At 36.9% G+C, this 20,703-nt stretch overlaps 1 protein-coding gene across 1 annotated transcript in view; it reads left to right on the top strand.

Moving 5' to 3' along the window:
• The first annotated feature begins 1,728 nt into the window (after positions 1-1,728).
• Positions 1,729-20,703, top strand: part of LOC124119806 — a 60,963-nt gene continuing 41,988 nt past the window's right edge. The window contains exons 1-37 of the mRNA XM_048388736.1: positions 1,729-1,779; positions 2,983-3,080; positions 5,538-5,639; positions 5,966-5,986; positions 6,156-6,188; positions 6,823-6,843; positions 7,498-7,552; positions 7,776-7,852; positions 8,599-8,631; positions 9,166-9,186; positions 9,986-10,043; positions 10,830-10,885; positions 11,270-11,290; positions 11,583-11,649; positions 11,988-12,043; positions 12,428-12,448; positions 12,741-12,807; positions 13,146-13,201; positions 13,586-13,606; positions 13,899-13,965; positions 14,304-14,359; positions 14,744-14,764; positions 15,057-15,123; positions 15,462-15,517; positions 15,902-15,922; positions 16,215-16,281; positions 16,620-16,675; positions 17,060-17,080; positions 17,373-17,439; positions 17,778-17,833; positions 18,218-18,238; positions 18,531-18,597; positions 18,936-18,991; positions 19,376-19,396; positions 19,689-19,755; positions 20,094-20,149; positions 20,534-20,554. Of these exons, the coding sequence (XP_048244693.1) occupies positions 2,987-3,080; positions 5,538-5,639; positions 5,966-5,986; positions 6,156-6,188; positions 6,823-6,843; positions 7,498-7,552; positions 7,776-7,852; positions 8,599-8,631; positions 9,166-9,186; positions 9,986-10,043; positions 10,830-10,885; positions 11,270-11,290; positions 11,583-11,649; positions 11,988-12,043; positions 12,428-12,448; positions 12,741-12,807; positions 13,146-13,201; positions 13,586-13,606; positions 13,899-13,965; positions 14,304-14,359; positions 14,744-14,764; positions 15,057-15,123; positions 15,462-15,517; positions 15,902-15,922; positions 16,215-16,281; positions 16,620-16,675; positions 17,060-17,080; positions 17,373-17,439; positions 17,778-17,833; positions 18,218-18,238; positions 18,531-18,597; positions 18,936-18,991; positions 19,376-19,396; positions 19,689-19,755; positions 20,094-20,149; positions 20,534-20,554 (1,744 nt within the window). The 5' untranslated portion in view covers positions 1,729-1,779; positions 2,983-2,986. The remainder of the gene's footprint in view (positions 1,780-2,982; positions 3,081-5,537; positions 5,640-5,965; positions 5,987-6,155; positions 6,189-6,822; positions 6,844-7,497; positions 7,553-7,775; positions 7,853-8,598; positions 8,632-9,165; positions 9,187-9,985; positions 10,044-10,829; positions 10,886-11,269; positions 11,291-11,582; positions 11,650-11,987; positions 12,044-12,427; positions 12,449-12,740; positions 12,808-13,145; positions 13,202-13,585; positions 13,607-13,898; positions 13,966-14,303; positions 14,360-14,743; positions 14,765-15,056; positions 15,124-15,461; positions 15,518-15,901; positions 15,923-16,214; positions 16,282-16,619; positions 16,676-17,059; positions 17,081-17,372; positions 17,440-17,777; positions 17,834-18,217; positions 18,239-18,530; positions 18,598-18,935; positions 18,992-19,375; positions 19,397-19,688; positions 19,756-20,093; positions 20,150-20,533; positions 20,555-20,703) is intronic.

Genomic DNA, 20,703 nt, shown 5'->3' with positions numbered 1-20,703 from the left:
TGATAATGGGCGTAACCAGTCTGACCGCCAGGGTCATCCAAACCCTCTTTGCTGCATTTTTTATTTAATCTGTAAATTTTAATAATTGTAATAATTGTACTTTTGCACATTTGTTTTTCTTGTGATCCTCTTGTGAAGCATGTCAAGATTCATTATATTTTATGAAAACATAATCTTAATGTCAATGTTGCTTTAGTTGATGGTTCTGTACTGCTGGACGGTACAGGAATGAGTATCAACCAAGTAAAAGAGCCATATCAAATCGGCACAGACTCAGATTTTCATGGAGAGGCTTTCTGAACGACTTCTGCATCGAGTTTATGTGCAGTATGTTTAGAAGATCAGCATTCCAGCAGAGACCTTCGCTTAGATGAAGTCGGCTGGCCTGAAAAATGAAACAGAAGTGAAACCGTCAATTTGTGATTTTGCATCAAAATGTAAATATGAAATGTAGAATATGCAATGAATTTAGTGAGACTGTACAACTTATTGTCATTGGATACCCAACTTTGGCACAAACACTGTATCAGTGGCTCGATCATTTTGTTACCGTCTTCGTCTTGACACAGAGGTCCATGGAAGGGACGACCCAGAATATGTCAGAGTTTGTCATGGAAAATTATAAATATAAAATTCTGCAAGTGAACAGTTGACTCTATTTTGAAATTATTTATGAGGGTGACACTGGTATGGGGAGGATATTCTCGCCTTTTCGCGAACACCTGGTATCACATATTGATGGTTTTGGATGCAAGCATGACATATGCCAAGTTTTTCTTGAAGCGTGTCAATCGAATTAGTTATCAAAAGGGACGGAGAAATTAATTATATAAATGATTTAAGCGGATTTATCCAACAGGACATGTTCAGGTTTGTTGGCTTTTGAGGCTGTATTCTAAAGAATTTTATAACTATCATTTTCCATGACGCCCTCTACTTATATAGTGGGTCATACTATGTTTGGACCTCAAGCATGGTGAAGACGGTAATAAAATCATGCCATCATGTTGTTAAAGATACTGTTAATATATCATTATTATTATGAACATTAAGAATATTATGAACTTGTGGAAGATGAGAAGACAGCTGTATGCATTTGAAAGTATGATAAGTGAGACAAATAAACGGAACGAATGACAGAGAACAGGCATTGCTGGAATACTGGTAACTGAAGAGACAAAACACTGTCCATATCCAATAAAAGGAGCATGTGTTTATGAATCACTATCAAATAGTCATGTTACCATGTGGCACCCGTCACAACAAAGGAATATCTATAAGAGACTTCCCTAACCCTAACCCTGAAAGGGATTTGTTGCTTTTATTCCCAGAAGGGTTATTTCCCTCAGGAGCAAGTTTGTAAATCCATGAGTGACTCTGTACTGTTGAAATGATCCTAAAACTGTTCAACCTATCGCACACACTCGACTACCGCTTGCAGTGGTCCTTTTGAAAAGAACTGTCATAAAAACAGTCCACATTTGTGATGGCAAAGCAAAATATTCCTAAACCATTATCTTAATCCACCTAGAAACCGGAATCATTGGAGTCACAAGCAAACATCGACCTCAATAAAAACCGTTGTTGGGAAAGATAACAGTCTATTGATGATGCGTTCAAAGTAGACACAGCGGTAAGACACGCTGAGAAAGAAGCAAATGTCTATGTCGTTATCAGAAAGTAAGGAGTGCACAAGGGCAGGCCTTGTCCACTCCTTCTGCTGTGTGTATATAACGCCACGCCTCTCCCAGCCCAGTGTCCAAGCCGGCCATTAACAAAGTAGGTATGTAATCCTTTACTTCAGACAACTACAGGTGCTCCAATCAATGTCATCTGGGAGAACTGGTGAAACTGACATACGATGTGGAATACCTGACCTTATACATTATGGGACATGTTTAGATATATCACCGGTACATTTTCACTCCAATATGTGAAGCCCATTTCTGATGTCCGTCGCTGTGAAAGTGCAGGAATCTTGCTAAAAGCGCATGAAGCCACTTACTCACTCACTCACTCACTCTCACCCCACGAACGCTTGCAATACAGTTAGTTCTATTTGTTAATGACTTAATTTTCTCACGCAGGTAATGTAAAGTTCATATGTGTTCGCATGGTTATAACAAAATGTAAGAATATTTGTCTGTGATTTGTACGGGTGTTAGTTCTAACGGAGACATCAAGATGGATGTTAAACATCCTGCCCCGTCCCTCTAGAGGTTGCCGCCATACTCGCAACCATACTCAGAGTTTGCCGCCATACTCGCAACCATACTCAGAGTTTGCCGCCATACTCGCAACCATACTCAGAGTTTGCAACAGCATTCAGACAGACTGTAGCTAAATATAAACAATTGATGAAACCGTCTGTGGCATGAAAATCAAATGAAATACTCAGAAATATTACTGATCATTCGTTTGACCAATATATAATTTACATAATTTAACTGTGTGAAACACTACTTTTATATCACCACAAATAAGGGGATATTTACATCTGAAGTTACTCCACCTACGTGGCCGAATTCGTTCGCACGACACAAGTGTGTGTTTACAGACGTGAGTAAAAAATGTGCATGTGTTCGTGTAAAAGTCTGTCGAAGAACTTCTCTGTCTGATGATTTCATGTCCAACCATCTCCAGCGCTATGCACCAACCCCCGTGAACGAATGTTCAAGAACTTGCAGGATTGTCACATAACTGTAACCCACGTTAACAGGTGCTTTAGCCGAGGTTACTTGTAGATCAGACCACATCAATTGAAATGGCTGCATGTTTATCCAGCAGCATGCACCACAGCTGACGTACGTCTGTCTGCACAAACTGTTTACTATTTGTCTGTTTATCCAGCAGCATGCACCACAGCTGACGTACGTCTGTCTACACAAACTGTTTACTATTTGTCTGTTTATTCAGGAGCATGCACCACAGCTGACGTACGTCTATCTGCACAAACTGTTTACTATTTGTGTGTTTATTCAGCACCATGAGGGTCTTCATTGTTCTCTGCATCCTCGCCGTGAGCCAAGCCAACCTGCTGCAGGACCTGACTACCGAGGTCATCGCCAAAGAACATGAGGGTTGGTACTTCTAACTCGTCCCCGTCTGAACCACGAGTGTTGACTCCTTGGTCATCCGTGTTAGAATTGAGCTTCAGCAACCCATGCTTGTTGTAAGGGGCGACTAACGGGATCGTGTGATCAGACCCGCTTACTTGGTATCCCAGCTCAGTAGGTTGATGCATGTCATTGTATCCCAGCTCAGTAGGTTGATGCATGTCATTGTATCCCAGCTCAGTAGGTTGATGCATGTCATTGTATCCCAGCTCAGTAGGTTGATGCATGTCATTGTATCCCAGCTCAGTAGGTTGATGCATGTCATTGTATCCCAGCTCAGTAGGTTGATGCATGTCATTGTATCCCAGCTCAGTAGGTTGATGCATGTCATTGTATCCCAGCTCAGTAGGTTGATGCATGTCATTGTATCCCAGCTCAGTAGGTTGATGCATGTCATTGTATCCCAGCTCAGTAGGTTGATGCATGTCATTGTATCCCAGCTCAGTAGGTTGATGCATGTCATTGTATCCCAGCTCAGTAGGTTGATGCATGTCATTGTATCCCAGCTCAGTAGGTTGATGCATGTCATTGTATCCCAGCTCAGTAGGTTGATGCATGTCATTGTATCCCAGCTCAGTAGGTTGATGCATGTCATTGTATCCCAGCTCAGTAGGTTGATGCATGTCATTGTATCCCAGCTCAGTAGGTTGATGCATGTCATTGTATCCCAGCTCAGTAGGTTGACGCATGTCATTGTATCCCAGCTCAGTAGGTTGACGCATGTCATTGTATCCCAGCTCAGTAGGTTGATGCATGTCATTGTATCCCAGCTCAGTAGGTTGATGCATGTCATTGTATCCCAGCTCAGTTGGTTGATGCATGTCATTGTATCCCAGCTCAGTAGGTTGATGCATGTCATTGTATCCCAGCTCAGTAGGTTGATGCATGTCATTGTATCCCAGCTCAGTAGATTGATGCATGTCATTGTATCCCAGCTCAGTAGGTTGATGCATGTCATTGTATCCAAGCTCAGTAGGTTGATGCATGTCATTGTATCCCAGCTCAGAAGGTTGATGCATGTTATTGTATCCCAGCTCAGTAGGTTGATGCATGTCATTGTATTCCAGCTCAGTAGGTTGATGCATGTCATTGTATCCCAGCTCAGTAGGTTGATGCTCATGATGTCAATCTCTGAAGTGTCTGGGACGGATTCGATTTTTTACAGACCAACATGAGGTTGGAATGTTGATGAGTATGACCTAAACAACAAGCGAACATACATTATTTTACCAGTATTAAAGGATAGTAACTGTGAAATATATGAAGTAAGACGAGTTCTGTGATGATCACTTGCTTGATAAAGTTGTTAGGATCTACACCGAAACGTCGCACTAATTGTAATAAAGAAGTTCGATCTATAATCCATAGAACTCGTCTTACTTCATCACACCAACTTCTAAATGCCACTGAAAGAAGTTGTGATATATATGTCGGCCCTACAACCTGTATGCAGTCCGTATGACCTATATGTTGGCCCCACAACCTATGTGTAGTCCATGTGATCTATATGTGTTAGAAAAAACATCTTGCAGCTGTTTAGAAAGCGTTTATTGGATTGTAACAAACAGAGTATGCAGATGAAAATATAAGAGGTGTGGATAATTAAGGTATTATTCACACGTCAAGATATTATTGGATATGGAATATTATGTTACAGCTTTCTGAAATAGAGACCATAGACGTATGCTGTGCCTGTTGAGATTAAGTGAATTGCCCATACGGAGTAATCTGGGCAGAAGAGAGGATATTGTTTATTCACAACGCTATTGTCGGCTATGTAACAATGGTTGTATTGAGGACGAAGTCCATTTTGTGTTTGTCTGCCCGTTTTACGCATCATTAAGACTAAAGTATATTGATGTAAGATTATATAACAATCTATGTATCAATACTTTTAGCAATCTCTTAAATAGCCAAAATGACTGTATACTCAGAAATGTAGCTAAGTATGTGAAGGAAGCTCTATTATTACGTACAAAGACCTAATATTGTACCCTTAGTATTGTTTCCAATGTAAATTGCCTCAATTGTGTGTTACTATATAAAACTGATATGTACATTGGACCATTGGCCTCCCATACATGAATAAACATATATATATGTTGGCCCCCAAACCTATGTGTAGTCCATGTGATCCACATGTCGGCCCCAAAACGTGTATTGTGTGCCTTCTGTATACACAGAGTTCATTGTGTCAGTACTTTTAAAAGGATACTGTTACATATATATTTCCGATGTACAAATATGGTTTCACCACTTCCTGTAACATTTGTTTGTACTATTAACTTGGTCCATTCTCACGCTCTGGCGTCATTTCTATTTGCTCCATTGTCCTTATAATCTATCATCTAGCGTGTGAAAGTTTGGAACTCAAGACTGATTGTCATTACAGTAGGTATGTCCGCTTGTTTATCACTGCAGCGATCTCAGAAGTTGAGAAGGAGCTGGAGAGTCTGTTCCACACGCTGGGGAGGAGGAACTTCCTCGACACCCTGAAGTCTGGCTTCGAGAAGTTCGGACAAGGTAAGCAGCTGTGGTTGCTAATAGTTTTGAGAGGAGGGACTTCAATATTCAGGAACGTTCCACTAATGGGAGAACGAGTATATAGTGGAGGCAAATTCCTGATATTGGATTGAGACGTCTTCCATTTTGTGTCTGTTTACCCAGCACAGTCCTGTGTTTTTAATCCAAGGTGTACTCTTTGCAATCGTTCCTTGTCAGACTAAAGACCTATATGAATGCCAACATGACAAGTACACTTCATAGTCCATACTGTTCTATGTTCATATGTCATCTTATGCCAAACGAAATGTTTGCTTGAATACATGATTTAATATTTTTTATTTCAGATATCCAAAACTTCGGCCACCGTGAGTATTTTGTGCTATTGTGTTTATATCTATATGCATTGTTCCAATCAGTAACATGTAGTGAGTAGTCTTTTGACGTGTAACAACTGCATTGTGGCCCATATAGTTTGTAACATACTCCCTATGTTGAGACATGAGAACTCACAAAAAAACATATTTTCACTTGCAGAAGCACTACCTGTGTTGGAGCAGGTCGGGAAAGGTAATATATATGCAATAAGACACACAAAATATACAACATAAAACAAAGATGTTAAAAAAAACTTCAACTATATACTCACCGCTAAAATAAATGCGAATACCATACATGTTGGTTAATATATGAAGATTTACTTAAGTTCAAGAGATACTAGATTGGTTCGATGCACAAACGAACATTCTGGTATGTTGTGTGAATCAATGCTTATGAACGCATCAAATGTGACGTCATAGAACCATGAGCAGAGATGCAACACTTCTCTCGTGCAGGATTAGCGTGTAACGTTTGGAAACCACGTGGTAAGAATAAATACACTCTGTGGTAAGACTTCTCATTAACCGATACACATTGGAAACTTCTCTTTTTAACGTACATACTTCTCTATAAGTTTCTATGTTTCGCGTTTCTTTTGGCGGTGAGTATATAATCAGAATATTTAAGAGTATTTATAACATACGTGTGCCAAAGCATTTTTTGACAGATAATACACGCTCGATCAATCAGTGTCTGTTATCCACTGAGATGCGAGGGAGGTATATTTACCTCTGTAGGAGGTCAAAGGTTTAACGATCAGCTTTTGCCTATGTTATTCTGGCAGCTTATCTATTGATAATGTTGCTTTGGTCTTTTATTACAGATCTACTGCCAACTTTGGAGAGTAAGTACATTTACATAGCACCTGTCTTCATCTAATGCGTTATGCACATGTCAGCTTCACAACATCGCATTAATAACATCTTCTGGTGGATAAGCCTATCATGATCATGATAACATATTCCGATCTTTGGTTAGCAAATCAACTCATGACCTTTAAAATGAAACCAGGTTCACTCGGGTAACTCCTGAGGATTCCTAACCCACTGTGACACTGAGGATTCCTAACCCACTGTGACACTGAGGATTCCTAACCCACTGTGACACTGAGGATTCCTAACCCACTGTGACACTGAGGATTCCTAACCCACTGTGACACTGAGGATTCCTGACCCACTGTGACACTGAGGATTCCTAACCCACTGTGACACTGAGGATTCCTAACCCACTGTCACACTGAGGATTCCTAACCCACTGTCACACTGGGGATAGCAATACACGACATTAGATAATAGGTTCCAGACACAGTAGACACAATTTATGGATAACAACTTCTTTAATACTGTACGTTTCGGTATAGATCTTTATACCGTTGTGAAGCAAGACTCTAGCTGTTATCCATAAATTGTGCCTACTTTTCTCATCCGTCAACTTCTAAGTAATGCCTATCAAACAACTCAATATATTCTAGGTAATAAGTATGTTATCGTTCTGACAGAGTTGGCCCCGACTCTGATCACCACAGCAGTCACAGCTCTTGGAAGAAGAGATGTGTAAGTTCAAAACACAGATTTAATGATAATGCGTCATACACAAAGTTAAAAAAATAAAAAAATATTCGCACAAAAAGGACCAAATGCAACAATTTGGTGAGTATATGTTTTGGTTGACTTGGTAAACCTTTTGATTCATGAACATAATAACTGCCTGTATTAAAGGAATAGTTATGTTCAGCGAAGTGTGAAGTAACAAGTTTTAATGTGTTCCATTCAACAGTGAGAAAAAAAATATCTTTGATGACATCAAGAAAGGGCTGGAGACTGCCGGCAAAGCCATAGCTACTGCTGCCAAAAGTAAGATGCAGTTTCACCATTAGCTTGTCACGTAGTTAGACATGGACGCTTCAAATGAGTTTCGTCCAAGATCTGCACAATCGCACATGAATACTTTACATTACACTCAGGGACACAGAGATCACACTTCATGTATATGTTACGGTATCATCACTACCAACTTTCTCCATTCCATTTCAATACACCTTGATCATGTAGCATGGGAGTGAGAGATTGAGGTAGTGAGTGCAGTTTTAACGCCGCTTTGAACATTATTCCAGTTATGTTACGCCTTGAGGTGTTAGACGTTTACCACGCTTGTGAAACCCACGGGTATGGTGCTGACAAACCGAGAAAAATTATCGGGTTGAGTCGGGATTCGAACCCACGATCAAAGGTTTCTAGAGTGCCCAATAGAGGCAATGCTTCACAGCGAATTGCGGCGCTTTAGACGAAGGGCCATCCGTGTTCCATGTGGCATGAGAACAAAATATATAAACTACAGACAATAATACATTTCACATAAACATACATGGTGTGCATATCATTGCTAGGATAAAAAATATCGTATGTAATTTGACTCTTCAGAATGATATTCCAACAAACAGGATTGAACCCAAGAGGATTCCCAGTTGGTTTATGGGCTCTCCATGAGGCACTTATATTTCATAAGAACGTACTGCATACCCTATTAGTAAATGTTGAAAAGAGTTTATTAGATCATGAAAATATATGCATATCATGAATAGCAAACATCTTTTGTCCAGATGCTCTGCCCGTCATCGAACAAGTCGGGAAAGGTCAGTTTCTACCTCACATTATGATACAGGAGTTCTCTATTATAAAATTCAAACTTCAACGTTTGTTTGTTTGTTTTTTAACGCCGCACTCAGCAATATTCAAGCTATATGACGGCGGTCTGTAAATAATTGAATCTGGACCAGACAATCCAGTGATTGACATCATGAGCATCGATCAACGCAATTGGGATACGATGTCATGCATCAACTAAGTCAGCGAGCCTGACCATCCGACCCCGTTAGTTTATTCTTGAGCTCATTAAGACCTATTCTACCCCGGACCTTCAACGTATAATTGTTCATCACATTGTCCGAAATATTAAAGTGAAGTTGTGTCAAGTGTAAAATGCATGATTATTCCTGTATGGGTTATGATTTATTTAGCATTCAATAAATATAGAAGGCACCAACGCCTGAGAATAATCAGTCTATAATCCGAAACAGAATCCATAAGGCTTAGCAGATCCTGCGTTACCGGGGATTAGAAAGTTTTAAAAGAAACTACATTTTACAAACATATTTCTTTTCTTTCAGAGGTGCTACCAATTGCTGAAAGTGAGTTGTCTACACTCACACACAAACATACATACATACACATTCTTTCACACACACTCTCTCTCACACACACACACGCATTCGCATTCACTCACCCTCATTCTCTCACACTCACACACTCTCACACACACACACGCTCACACTCATACACACTCTCACACTAACACACACACGCTAACACACGCTCACTCACACGCTCACACTCACTCACACACATTCTCACACACACACGCTCACACACACGCTCTCTCAAACTAACACACACAAGCTAACACACATTCACTCACACACTCTCTAACTCACACACCCTCACACACACGCACTCTCAAAATAACTCACACACACTCTCAAACTAACACACACGCTAACACACATTCACTCACACATTCTCACACACACACGCTCATACACACGCTCTCTCAAACTAACACACACAAGCTAACACACATTCACTCACTCACGCTCTTACTCACACACGCTCACACACAGACACTCTCAAACTAACACACACACGCTAACACACACTCACTCAGAACCATGTTCTTCCTGGCGATAACCAAATAACATGTTGGAGGTAACGATCTATTTGTACAGTTCACGTGCTTGAATACATCTGTATCTAGTGTATCATGAAGCTAATAATCTGGCTGGTAGACAGGACAATAAACATTTCACATCTATTTGTATTTGCTTCGACTGTTCCCACACATCAGACTCCCTCGACTGCGCCAGCGTCGACTTCCACGTTTGTCCACTTGACATGTGTTTGTAAAAGCCCAATAAACGGTCCATCTTTCAGAGGTTGCTCCAAGTCTCATCAGTGCCGGGCTAACTGCTCTTGTGGGAAAACGCGACATGTAAGTTGAATCTATAAATAACATTCCTTTTGCAACGACAAAACCCTCACTATAAACATTATATGAAATGTCATTGCAAGAGAATAACCAGTCTTCATAATCCCCCGTAACAGATTCCATTTGGAGTAAAGGGCAAAACAGCTATAAAAATGATATGAATGAAACAATGGAAATCAATGATGAAACCAGGTGTTTGCAATTAGGGTGAGCATGTCTTGCCTTCCCAGTAACACCCGCCATTTAGCACCCGTATCTATTGCCTGACGCCGCACGTCAGTAATCCTGCCATGCGACGGTGGCCATTAAACAAACCAAACAATCAAACTACATCCATAAGAAATACTTGCCCATTGTAAGATTCCGACATATATCATAAGCACGTGTTTGTGAATCACTATCCAAGGCGTTCTCGAAACGTTGAACGAAACCTTGCACACTGACGGATATCTGTTTGGTCAGTGTTGCGTCACTGTCTACCATCAACTATTTTGAACGCTATTTTAAAACTTCAAATAAATCGTTTGACGCTGTCTGAAAAACTTCAATAAAAAAATATATGCCCGACTGTACTGCAAAAGATATAGAAAAATCATACTCACTCACTCAATCACTCACTCGACAAGTTGAGATTTCATATTTAAAATTAAAATCGCCCTTATTTCTCACAAAAAAGGGAATAGAATCATGCTTGCTGTTCATCATGCTATCATTATCATTTTCCATTAGGAAGTCCTTTTCATTCACAAACCAACAGTTATAAAAGAAACTTTCTGTTCTCAATTTCAGTGAGCGCAGAGGCTTCCTGGATTCACTGAGGAACACTCTTAAAGATATTGGCAAAGGTTAGTAATATGAACATACCGGTGAAATAAATACTAATAGCAATGATTTAAACACGTCGTGCATATCGTGTATCAAGAAAGGTAGTATTACATATATATGATAGTTATTATTTAAAATGTTGAGTTTCACCAATTCAAATTGTGTGAAAACAAGGAACTGTTTGGAATGTAGAGATTGGCTTATTAGTATTATTATACCCATAACCAAAATGAGATAACGTTTAATGATTGATAAAATACATAAATGGCATCAACATGAAATAGATTCAACTGTTTGGGATTAACCATAATACATAAGTCTCAAGAGGGTAAAAGAAATGGTATGATTGTTGATGTACTAGTGTTCGAAGTGATCGTCTCACAGAGTTTCAATTTACTTTACAGAAGCAGTCCATGAAATTGAGAGTGAGTATGTTACTATTCACTTCAAGCATACAAAAATAATTTGGGAAAACATCGTTAAAGATTCATTCTCTTGGTAAAAGGTGATATCAGACAACAATTGTTCCATTTACCAAATGATTTGACAATGTCGAGAAATCAGCAAGAGACAACAAACAACCTGTCATGGCACCTGAAGTATATGCTGACAAATAATGGAAACATGGTGGTTTCCAATTCTACATGAAAAGGAAAAACATTTTTACTAGAATCATATTAATTTTGTTTGGAATCTTAATATTCGAGTCCTCTCCAGATCTTGCACCAACAATCATCCAGAGCGCCCTTCCTACTCTTCTCGCTGGTGTTGGAAAACGTGATGTGTAAGTAATGTCCTGATATACAAAACATTAGTTTGATATCATATGTTTTTGCTTTCAAGTGATTTTTAATTATGAGTAACTCTGAGTAATAAAACAGCTATCACTATCTTAGCCAGGAAGACCGATTCTTGTTTCGGGATTCCAGTAACGGATAAGTTCCAAATCCCCACATATTTGTTTAGAAATCGACTAAAATTAAAATCGCCCTTATTTCTCACAAAAAAGGGAATAGAATCATGCTTGCTGTTCATCATGCTATCATTATCATTTTCCATTAGGAAGTCCTTTTCATTCACAAACCAACAGTTATAAAAGAAACTTTCTGTTCTCAATTTCAGTGAGCGCAGAGGCTTCCTGGATTCACTGAGGAACACTCTTAAAGATATTGGCAAAGGTTAGTAATATGAACATACCGGTGAAATAAATACTAATAGCAATGATTTAAACACGTCGTGCATATCGTGTATCAAGAAAGGTAGTATTACATATATATGATAGTTATTATTTAAAATGTTGAGTTTCACCAATTCAAATTGTGTGAAAACAAGGAACTGTTTGGAATGTAGAGATTGGCTTATTAGTATTATTATACCCATAACCAAAATGAGATAACGTTTAATGATTGATAAAATACATAAATGGCATCAACATGAAATAGATTCAACTGTTTGGGATTAACCATAATACATAAGTCTCAAGAGGGTAAAAGAAATGGTATGATTGTTGATGTACTAGTGTTCGAAGTGATCGTCTCACAGAGTTTCAATTTACTTTACAGAAGCAGTCCATGAAATTGAGAGTGAGTATGTTACTATTCACTTCAAGCATACAAAAATAATTTGGGAAAACATCGTTAAAGATTCATTCTCTTGGTAAAAGGTGATATCAGACAACAATTGTTCCATTTACCAAATGATTTGACAATGTCGAGAAATCAGCAAGAGACAACAAACAACCTGTCATGGCACCTGAAGTATATGCTGACAAATAATGGAAACATGGTGGTTTCCAATTCTACATGAAAAGGAAAAACATTTTTACTAGAATCATATTAATTTTGTTTGGAATCTTAATATTCGAGTCCTCTCCAGATCTTGCACCAACAATCATCCAGAGCGCCCTTCCTACTCTTCTCGCTGGTGTTGGAAAACGTGATGTGTAAGTAATGTCCTGATATACAAAACATTAGTTTGATATCATATGTTTTTGCTTTCAAGTGATTTTTAATTATGAGTAACTCTGAGTAATAAAACAGCTATCACTATCTTAGCCAGGAAGACCGATTCTTGTTTCGGGATTCCAGTAACGGATAAGTTCCAAATCCCCACATATTTGTTTAGAAATCGACTAAAATTAAAATCGCCCTTATTTCTCACAAAAAAGGGAATAGAATCATGCTTGCTGTTCATCATGCTATCATTATCATTTTCCATTAGGAAGTCCTTTTCATTCACAAACCAACAGTTATAAAAGAAACTTTCTGTTCTCAATTTCAGTGAGCGCAGAGGCTTCCTGGATTCACTGAGGAACACTCTTAAAGATATTGGCAAAGGTTAGTAATATGAACATACCGGTGAAATAAATACTAATAGCAATGATTTAAACACGTCGTGCATATCGTGTATCAAGAAAGGTAGTATTACATATATATGATAGTTATTATTTAAAATGTTGAGTTTCACCAATTCAAATTGTGTGAAAACAAGGAACTGTTTGGAATGTAGAGATTGGCTTATTAGTATTATTATACCCATAACCAAAATGAGATAACGTTTAATGATTGATAAAATACATAAATGGCATCAACATGAAATAGATTCAACTGTTTGGGATTAACCATAATACATAAGTCTGAAGAGGGTAAAAGAAATGGTATGATTGTTGATGTACTAGTGTTCGAAGTGATCGTCTCACAGAGTTTCAATTTACTTTACAGAAGCAGTCCATGAAATTGAGAGTGAGTATGTTACTATTCACTTCAAGCATACAAAAATAATTTGGGAAAACATCGTTAAAGATTCATTCTCTTGGTAAAAGGTGATATCAGACAACAATTGTTCCATTTACCAAATGATTTGACAATGTCGAGAAATCAGCAAGAGACAACAAACAACCTGTCATGGCACCTGAAGTATATGCTGACAAATAATGGAAACATGGTGGTTTCCAATTCTACATGAAAAGGAAAAACATTTTTACTAGAATCATATTAATTTTGTTTGGAATCTTAATATTCGAGTCCTCTCCAGATCTTGCACCAACAATCATCCAGAGCGCCCTTCCTACTCTTCTCGCTGGTGTTGGAAAACGTGATGTGTAAGTAATGTCCTGATATACAAAACATTAGTTTGATATCATATGTTTTTGCTTTCAAGTGATTTTTAATTATGAGTAACTCTGAGTAATAAAACAGCTATCACTCTCTTAGCCAGGAAGACCGATTCTTGTTTCGGGATTCCAGTAACGGATAAGTTCCAAATCCCCACATATTTGTTTAGAAATCGACTAAAATTAAAATCGCCCTTATTTCTCACAAAAAAGGGAATAGAATCATGCTTGCTGTTCATCATGCTATCATTATCATTTTCCATTAGGAAGTCCTTTTCATTCACAAACCAACAGTTATAAAAGAAACTTTCTGTTCTCAATTTCAGTGAGCGCAGAGGCTTCCTGGATTCACTGAGGAACACTCTTAAAGATATTGGCAAAGGTTAGTAATATGAACATACCGGTGAAATAAATACTAATAGCAATGATTTAAACACGTCGTGCATATCGTGTATCAAGAAAGGTAGTATTACATATATATGATAGTTATTATTTAAAATGTTGAGTTTCACCAATTCAAATTGTGTGAAAACAAGGAACTGTTTGGAATGTAGAGATTGGCTTATTAGTATTATTATACCCATAACCAAAATGAGATAACGTTTAATGATTGATAAAATACATAAATGGCATCAACATGAAATAGATTCAACTGTTTGGGATTAACCATAATACATAAGTCTCAAGAGGGTAAAAGAAATGGTATGATTGTTGATGTACTAGTGTTCGAAGTGATCGTCTCACAGAGTTTCAATTTACTTTACAGAAGCAGTCCATGAAATTGAGAGTGAGTATGTTACTATTCACTTCAAGCATACAAAAATAATTTGGGAAAACATCGTTAAAGATTCATTCTCTTGGTAAAAGGTGATATCAGACAACAATTGTTCCATTTACCAAATGATTTGACAATGTCGAGAAATCAGCAAGAGACAACAAACAACCTGTCATGGCACCTGAAGTATATGCTGACAAATAATGGAAACATGGTGGTTTCCAATTCTACATGAAAAGGAAAAACATTTTTACTAGAATCATATTAATTTTGTTTGGAATCTTAATATTCGAGTCCTCTCCAGATCTTGCACCAACAATCATCCAGAGCGCCCTTCCTACTCTTCTCGCTGGTGTTGGAAAACGTGATGTGTAAGTAATGTCCTGATATACAAAACATTAGTTTGATATCATATGTTTTTGCTTTCAAGTGATTTTTAATTATGAGTAACTCTGAGTAATAAAACAGCTATCACTATCTTAGCCAGGAAGACCGATTCTTGTTTCGGGATTCCAGTAACGGATAAGTTCCAAATCCCCACATATTTGTTTAGAAATCGACTAAAATTAAAATCGCCCTTATTTCTCACAAAAAAGGGAATAGAATCATGCTTGCTGTTCATCATGCTATCATTATCATTTTCCATTAGGAAGTCCTTTTCATTCACAAACCAACAGTTATAAAAGAAACTTTCTGTTCTCAATTTCAGTGAGCGCAGAGGCTTCCTGGATTCACTGAGGAACACTCTTAAAGATATTGGCAAAGGTTAGTAATATGAACATACCGGTGAAATAAATACTAATAGCAATGATTTAAACACGTCGTGCATATCGTGTATCAAGAAAGGTAGTATTACATATATATGATAGTTATTATTTAAAATGTTGAGTTTCACCAATTCAAATTGTGTGAAAACAAGGAACTGTTTGGAATGTAGAGATTGGCTTATTAGTATTATTATACCCATAACCAAAATGAGATAACGTTTAATGATTGATAAAATACATAAATGGCATCAACATGAAATAGATTCAACTGTTTGGGATTAACCATAATACATAAGTCTCAAGAGGGTAAAAGAAATGGTATGATTGTTGATGTACTAGTGTTCGAAGTGATCGTCTCACAGAGTTTCAATTTACTTTACAGAAGCAGTCCATGAAATTGAGAGTGAGTATGTTACTATTCACTTCAAGCATACAAAAATAATTTGGGAAAACATCGTTAAAGATTCATTCTCTTGGTAAAAGGTGATATCAGACAACAATTGTTCCATTTACCAAATGATTTGACAATGTCGAGAAATCAGCAAGAGACAACAAACAACCTGTCATGGCACCTGAAGTATATGCTGACAAATAATGGAAACATGGTGGTTTCCAATTCTACATGAAAAGGAAAAACATTTTTACTAGAATCATATTAATTTTGTTTGGAATCTTAATATTCGAGTCCTCTCCAGATCTTGCACCAACAATCATCCAGAGCGCCCTTCCTACTCTTCTCGCTGGTGTTGGAAAACGTGATGTGTAAGTAATGTCCTGATATACAAAACATTAGTTTGATATCATATGTTTTTGCTTTCAAGTGATTTTTAATTATGAGTAACTCTGAGTAATAAAACAGCTATCACTATCTTAGCCAGGAAGACCGATTCTTGTTTCGGGATTCCAGTAACGGATAAGTTCCAAATCCCCACATATTTGTTTAGAAATCGACTAAAATTAAAATCGCCCTTATTTCTCACAAAAAAGGGAATAGAATCATGCTTGCTGTTCATCATGCTATCATTATCATTTTCCATTAGGAAGTCCTTTTCATTCACAAACCAACAGTTATAAAAGAAACTTTCTGTTCTCAATTTCAGTGAGCGCAGAGGCTTCCTGGATTCACTGAGGAACACTCTTAAAGATATTGGCAAAGGTTAGTAATATGAACATACCGGTGAAATAAATACTAATAGCAATGATTTAAACACGTCGTGCATATCGTGTATCAAGAAAGGTAGTATTACATATATATGATAGTTATTATTTAAAATGTTGAGTTTCACCAATTCAAATTGTGTGAAAACAAGGAACTGTTTGGAATGTAGAGATTGGCTTATTAGTATTATTATACCCATAACCAAAATGAGATAACGTTTAATGATTGATAAAATACATAAATGGCATCAACATGAAATAGATTCAACTGTTTGGGATTAACCATAATACATAAGTCTGAAGAGGGTAAAAGAAATGGTATGATTGTTGATGTACTAGTGTTCGAAGTGATCGTCTCACAGAGTTTCAATTTACTTTACAGAAGCAGTCCATGAAATTGAGAGTGAGTATGTTACTATTCACTTCAAGCATACAAAAATAATTTGGGAAAACATCGTTAAAGATTCATTCTCTTGGTAAAAGGTGATATCAGACAACAATTGTTCCATTTACCAAATGATTTGACAATGTCGAGAAATCAGCAAGAGACAACAAACAACCTGTCATGGCACCTGAAGTATATGCTGACAAATAATGGAAACATGGTGGTTTCCAATTCTACATGAAAAGGAAAAACATTTTTACTAGAATCATATTAATTTTGTTTGGAATCTTAATATTCGAGTCCTCTCCAGATCTTGCACCAACAATCATCCAGAGCGCCCTTCCTACTCTTCTCGCTGGTGTTGGAAAACGTGATGTGTAAGTAATGTCCTGATATACAAAACATTAGTTTGATATCATATGTTTTTGCTTTCAAGTGATTTTTAATTATGAGTAACTCTGAGTAATAAAACAGCTATCACTATCTTAGCCAGGAAGACCGATTCTTGTTTCGGGATTCCAGTAACGGATAAGTTCCAAATCCCCACATATTTGTTTAGAAATCGACTAAAATTAAAATCGCCCTTATTTCTCACAAAAAAGGGAATAGAATCATGCTTGCTGTTCATCATGCTATCATTATCATTTTCCATTAGGAAGTCCTTTTCATTCACAAACCAACAGTTATAAAAGAAACTTTCTGTTCTCAATTTCAGTGAGCGCAGAGGCTTCCTGGATTCACTGAGGAACACTCTTAAAGATATTGGCAAAGGTTAGTAATATGAACATACCGGTGAAATAAATACTAATAGCAATGATTTAAACACGTCGTGCATATCGTGTATCAAGAAAGGTAGTATTACATATATATGATAGTTATTATTTAAAATGTTGAGTTTCACCAATTCAAATTGTGTGAAAACAAGGAACTGTTTGGAATGTAGAGATTGGCTTATTAGTATTATTATACCCATAACCAAAATGAGATAACGTTTAATGATTGATAAAATACATAAATGGCATCAACATGAAATAGATTCAACTGTTTGGGATTAACCATAATACATAAGTCTCAAGAGGGTAAAAGAAATGGTATGATTGTTGATGTACTAGTGTTCGAAGTGATCGTCTCACAGAGTTTCAATTTACTTTACAGAAGCAGTCCATGAAATTGAGAGTGAGTATGTTACTATTCACTTCAAGCATACAAAAATAATTTGGGAAAACATCGTTAAAGATTCATTCTCTTGGTAAAAGGTGATATCAGACAACAATTGTTCCATTTATCAAATGATTTGACAATGTCGAGAAATCAGCAAGAGACAACAAACAACCTGTCATGGCACCTGAAGTATATGCTGACAAATAATGGAAACATGGTGGTTTCCAATTCTACATGAAAAGGAAAAACATTTTTACTAGAATCATATTAATTTTGTTTGGAATCTTAATATTCGAGTCCTCTCCAGATCTTGCACCAACAATCATCCAGAGCGCCCTTCCTACTCTTCTCGCTGGTGTTGGAAAACGTGATGTGTAAGTAATGTCCTGATATACAAAACATTAGTTTGATATCATATGTTTTTGCTTTCAAGTGATTTTTAATTATGAGTAACTCTGAGTAATAAAACAGCTATCACTCTCTTAGCCAGGAAGACCGATTCTTGTTTCGGGATTCCAGTAACGGATAAGTTCCAAATCCCCACATATTTGTTTAGAAATCGACTAAAATTAAAATCGCCCTTATTTCTCACAAAAAAGGGAATAGAATCATGCTTGCTGTTCATCATGCTATCATTATCATTTTCCATTAGGAAGTCCTTTTCATTCACAAACCAACAGTTATAAAAGAAACTTTCTGTTCTCAATTTCAGTGAGCGCAGAGGCTTCCTGGATTCACTGAGGAACACTCTTAAAGATATTGGCAAAGGTTAGTAATATGAACATACCGGTGAAATAAATACTAATAGCAATGATTTAAACACGTCGTGCATATCGTGTATCAAGAAAGGTAGTATTACATATATATGATAGTTATTATTTAAAATGTTGAGTTTCACCAATTCAAATTGTGTGAAAACAAGGAACTGTTTGGAATGTAGAGATTGGCTTATTAGTATTATTATACCCATAACCAAAATGAGATAACGTTTAATGATTGATAAAATACATAAATGGCATCAACATGAAATAGATTCAACTGTTTGGGATTAACCATAATACATAAGTCTCAAGAGGGTAAAAGAAATGGTATGATTGTTGATGTACTAGTGTTCGAAGTGATCGTCTCACAGAGTTTCAATTTACTTTACAGAAGCAGTCCATGAAATTGAGAGTGAGTATGTTACTATTCACTTCAAGCATACAAAAATAATTTGGGAAAACATCGTTAAAGATTCATTCTCTTGGTAAAAGGTGATATCAGACAACAATTGTTCCATTTACCAAATGATTTGACAATGTCGAGAAATCAGCAAGAGACAACAAACAACCTGTCATGGCACCTGAAGTATATGCTGACAAATAATGGAAACATGGTGGTTTCCAATTCTACATGAAAAGGAAAAACATTTTTACTAGAATCATATTAATTTTGTTTGGAATCTTAATATTCGAGTCCTCTCCAGATCTTGCACCAACAATCATCCAGAGCGCCCTTCCTACTCTTCTCGCTGGTGTTGGAAAACGTGATGTGTAAGTAATGTCCTGATATACAAAACATTAGTTTGATATCATATGTTTTTGCTTTCAAGTGATTTTTAATTATGAGTAACTCTGAGTAATAAAACAGCTATCACTATCTTAGCCAGGAAGACCGATTCTTGTTTCGGGATTCCAGTAACGGATAAGTTCCAAATCCCCACATATTTGTTTAGAAATCGACTAAAATTAAAATCGCCCTTATTTCTCACAAAAAAGGGAATAGAATCATGCTTGCTGTTCATCATGCTATCATTATCATTTTCCATTAGGAAGTCCTTTTCATTCACAAACCAACAGTTATAAAAGAAACTTTCTGTTCTCAATTTCAGTGAGCGCAGAGGCTTCCTGGATTCACTGAGGAACACTCTTAAAGATATTGGCAAAGGTTAGTAATATGAACATACCGGTGAAATAAATACTAATAGCAATGATTTAAACACGTCGTGCATATCGTGTATCAAGAAAGGTAGTATTACATATATATGATAGTTATTATTTAAAATGTTGAGTTTCACCAATTCAAATTGTGTGAAAACAAGGAACTGTTTGGAATGTAGAGATTGGCTTATTAGTATTATTATACCCATAACCAAAATGAGATAACGTTTAATGATTGATAAAATACATAAATGGCATCAACATGAAATAGATTCAACTGTTTGGGATTAACCATAATACATAAGTCTCAAGAGGGTAAAAGAAATGGTATGATTGTTGATGTACTAGTGTTCGAAGTGATCGTCTCACAGAGTTTCAATTTACTTTACAGAAGCAGTCCATGAAATTGAGAGTGAGTATGTTACTATTCACTTCAAGCATACAAAAATAATTTGGGAAAACATCGTTAAAGATTCATTCTCTTGGTAAAAGGTGATATCAGACAACAATTGTTCCATTTACCAAATGATTTGACAATGTCGAGAAATCAGCAAGAGACAA

This window comes from Haliotis rufescens, unplaced genomic scaffold (genome assembly GCF_023055435.1).
Source record: "Haliotis rufescens isolate VD_foot unplaced genomic scaffold, xgHalRufe1.0.p SCAF_78, whole genome shotgun sequence".
NCBI classification, from domain to species: domain Eukaryota; kingdom Metazoa; phylum Mollusca; class Gastropoda; order Lepetellida; family Haliotidae; genus Haliotis; species Haliotis rufescens.
Note: the sequence above shows the minus strand (reverse complement) of the source record. Positions and strands in the feature narration are given on the sequence as shown.